Genomic DNA, 3742 nt, shown 5'->3' with positions numbered 1-3742 from the left:
CCTCAGCAAAATGGTGTATCGGAACGAAAGAATAGACATCCAGCAGAAGTATGTCGAAGCATGATGCACTCTATGAATGTCCCTGGACGCTTCTGGGCAGAAGCGATGCAGACTGCAGCATATGTCATTAACCGAATCCCTTAACAGCGGTTAGATTATTTGTCTCCTTATGAAAAAATATGGAATGTTAAACCATCAAATGGTTATTTTCGTGTGTTTGGATGCGTATGTTATGTGTTTGTACCTGACCACTTACGCAACAAAATGGAAAAGAAATCCATTCGTTGTATCTTTGTAGGTTATGATAATAACTGAAAAGGCTGGAGATGTTGTGATCCTTCTACGGGAAAGTGTTATACATCTCGCAATGTTGTATTTGATGAAGTCTCATCATGGTGGAATTCGAGCAGTGAAGCAACATCATGTGAAGATGTATCTGAAGTACAACAAAAGGAGTCACAAGTTAAGCTTGTTGCTAATGAAAATCAAGTTGTTAATGATGATCAGATAGAAGATGAAAATCCATGGCAAACTGGTATACATCAGTTTAATGAAGAACAAGTTGTAAGGAGATCATCACAAACACGTAAACCAAACCCAAGGTACACCAATGCAGCAATTGTGGTTGATGAACAGAGTGAACCAGAGTCGTTTGAAGAAGCATCACAGATTGTCGAATGGGTCGGTGCCATGGAAGAAGAAATTAACGCTCTACAACGAAATCAAACATGGGACTTAGTGCCTAAGCCGAGTGGCGTGAAACCCATATCATGTAAATGGGTGTATAAAATAAAACGTCAAAGTGATGGCTCTATAGAAAGGTACAAGGCACGTTTGGTGGCATGAGGTTTTTCGCAGCAATATGGTTTAGACTACGATGAAACATTCAGCCCAGTAGCTAAGCTCACCACTGTACGAGTATTGTTAGCGTTAGCAGCAAATAAGGGTTGGAGTTTGTGGCAAATGGACGTCAAGAATGCATTTTTGCACGGTGAACTAGATCGAGATATATATATGAATCAACCGACGGGTTTTCAAAGAAAGCAACATCCAGAGTACGTTTGTAAGTTATGAAAGGCGTTATATGGGCTTAAGCAAGCTCCATGAGCCTGGTATGGAAAGATCTCCGAGTTCTTAATTCATAATAATTATAGTGTAACCTGTGCAGATTCAAGTTTATTTGTCAAGATGGTGGATGGAAAACTTGCTGTGATTCTCGTGTATGTCGATGACTTAATCATCACAGGAGATTATGAAGATGAAATAGTGCAAATCAAAGAGAATTTGAGCATTAGATTTCAAATGAAAGATCTCGGTTATCTTAAACACTTTCTTGGCCTGGAGCTTGAAAGATCAGAAGATAGTGTTATTCTTCACCAAATAAAGTACTCCACTGATCTACTAAAGAAATTTGGAATGCTAGATTGCAAACCAATTGCTACACCACTAGAACCAAATTTCAAAGTCTGTGCACATGAGGGAAAAGATTTGAAAGATGCCACCATGTATCGGCAACTGGTGGGAAGTTTGATATATTTGACTTTAACTCGGCCCGACATTGCATTTGCAGTTAGTGTGATGAGTCGCTATATGCAAAATCTCAAGAAGCCTCACTTAGAAGCTGTTCGTCGCATTCTAAGGTATGTAAAAGGTACACTTGGTCAAGGTGTTACATTCAAGAAAGGCGAAGAGTACAATCTGGTTGGGTATTGTGACGCGGATTATGCTGGAGATCATGATACGCGAAGGTCTACTACTGGATATGTATTTATGCTTGGGTCAGGGGCAGTTTCATGGTGTAGCAAACGACAACCAACAGTGTCTTTATCAACAACAGAGGCGGAATATAGAGCAGCTGCAATGGCATCCCAGGAGTGCACATGATTGTCACAGTTGCTTTTTGAATTACATCAAGAAATGTCAGAGGGAGTTATGTTATACTGTGATAACATGTCCTCAATTCGCCTTGCTGAAAATCCTATATTTCATGCAAGGACGAAACATGTTGAAGTGCATTATCACTTCATACGTGAAAAGGTTTTGAACGAGGAGATTCGATTGGAATATATTGGTACGAATGATCAGATAGCAGATATGTTCACAAAAAGTTTAGCCGGGAATAAATTTGAATACTTTCGTGGCAAACTAGGAATGAAGAGCGTTGATGTTGAAGGGGAGTGTTAAACATAACAACATCAACTCATCATGATCATTATCAATTGTCTAAGTCATGATTAACTATCTGTTTATTGCTTTTACTTTTTAATAAGTTAATGTTAGTGGAACAAATCATGGATCCACTAATCATGATATTGGTGTTGGTGTGGTTCATTTGCTTTTCAATAAGTTAATAGTAGTGGAGTAAAGTAGGTGTGGTTTTCTTTTACAATGTAACTCTATTTATATGTCATTTTCCAGCATGTTAATCTATCCAAGAAGAAGCACAATCCTTAAGTGCATTTACCTGTGTATATTTTCAATTTCATTTAGCAAGTATTACACTGTTGTTTAGCTTAAGGTTCAACAGACTTTACTTTATTCTCGGACAGGGGAAGGATTGTCTACATCTCACCTCCCCCATACAGCACTTATGTGGTATTGAGTTTTGTTGTTGTTGTTGTATAAGGTTTTTATAATTTGGCTTCAAATAAGGTTTTTTTCTAAAAAAAATTAACTTATTTCTCCATTGGTCCCTCGTTTTTACATCGTTTTGCATGCGGCGTCCCTGAGTTTTTTAGCTACGGTGATCCCTTCATTTTACAAACGTTGTGTGGTCAGCCCATCCGTCTAATTACCGTCAATCTATTCCTGTGAGTTTAAAGCATGTGCCAGACATGTGAGGTATTTTAGTCCTTTCCGCCCTTTTTTATTTGACTCTATCATTTTCTATCAAAGGTATTATTACTACTACACACAGTAGAAGTTTCGAAACAACATTTTTATAACGACATCAAGAAGTTTTGAAAAAGAGATCGGAGGTTGGACATAGTAACCACCCACATAACATTCTTAAAATGCAGGGATCAACTAAGAAAAAGGTCCAAAAAATCTCACAAATCATATCATACAAGAAATAACACTTTTGTAAAGTCAAATTACATATTCAATCATTTTTACAAATATAAAACGACTTAATTTTTCTACCTCTATTCAAGCTCTTCTATATATATTTTCTTCTTCCGATCAAACACGGTCATTAACTCTTCATCTGACATGTCTTCATGATTTGGAAACTCAATAAAAATTATGGCACACAAGTCATCAAATCCACTCATCTTCTTGCGTAGTTGCGTTTGTACACGGTATTTGTACACGGTAGTTGCCCATAAAAAAAAATCCCTATCCTGAGTTGTACGTTGGGCATGGGCTTTTACAGATTAAATTGATAATTGGGCTGGAAAGTTATGCCACGCATGTTGAACTCATCATGAAATGGTTTCTTGTTTGTTATGGGCTCATGATTTGATCCGTTACGAATTATAAAAGGACGCAACGTAATTCGTAAGGATGTAATTTTGTTTTGGTTTCAACGTTTATGTTTTGCTTCGGGAATGAAAACGTAAAAACTGACAACAAGCAAATAATACTTGTTAGACTTCCACGTAAGGAATCAAGTGGAGAAATAACAACACAAATAATTTTCGGGTGAATAATAGTTTTATTATTATTCTTGAACTCTCTCTAGAATTACACTTCCAAATAATTACTAGAGGCTATCCCAACTCTCTTCTATAAAACAAGT

General features: G+C 37.1%; 1 protein-coding gene across 1 annotated transcript; it reads left to right on the top strand.

The window, feature by feature from the left end:
• The first annotated feature begins 264 nt into the window (after positions 1–264).
• Positions 265–1884, top strand: LOC139840437 (uncharacterized mitochondrial protein AtMg00810-like). The gene is made up of 4 exons (XM_071830704.1): positions 265–286; positions 386–772; positions 872–1063; positions 1169–1884. Exons 1-4 carry the CDS (start codon positions 265–267, stop codon positions 1882–1884), a joined length of 1317 nt encoding a protein of 438 aa, XP_071686805.1.
• The last annotated feature ends 1858 nt before the right edge of the window (positions 1885–3742 follow it).

Source organism: Rutidosis leptorrhynchoides, chromosome 4, assembly GCF_046630445.1.
Source record: "Rutidosis leptorrhynchoides isolate AG116_Rl617_1_P2 chromosome 4, CSIRO_AGI_Rlap_v1, whole genome shotgun sequence".
Classification (NCBI taxonomy): Eukaryota; Viridiplantae; Streptophyta; class Magnoliopsida; order Asterales; family Asteraceae; genus Rutidosis; species Rutidosis leptorrhynchoides.
Note: the sequence above shows the minus strand (reverse complement) of the source record. Positions and strands in the feature narration are given on the sequence as shown.

What these genes read in the sequence shown, in the direction of transcription:
- LOC139840437 (XM_071830704.1), top strand. Translation starts at nt 265, where the DNA reads ATGGAAAAGAAATCCATTCGTT. An exon ending in GGAAAAGAAATCCATTCGTT is followed by an intron (nt 287 to 385) that starts GTATCTTTGTAG and finishes TATTTGATGAAG; the next exon opens with TCTCATCATGGTGGAATTCG. An exon ending in GCAACATCCAGAGTACGTTT is followed by an intron (nt 1,064 to 1,168) that starts GTAAGTTATGAA and finishes TAACCTGTGCAG; the next exon opens with ATTCAAGTTTATTTGTCAAG.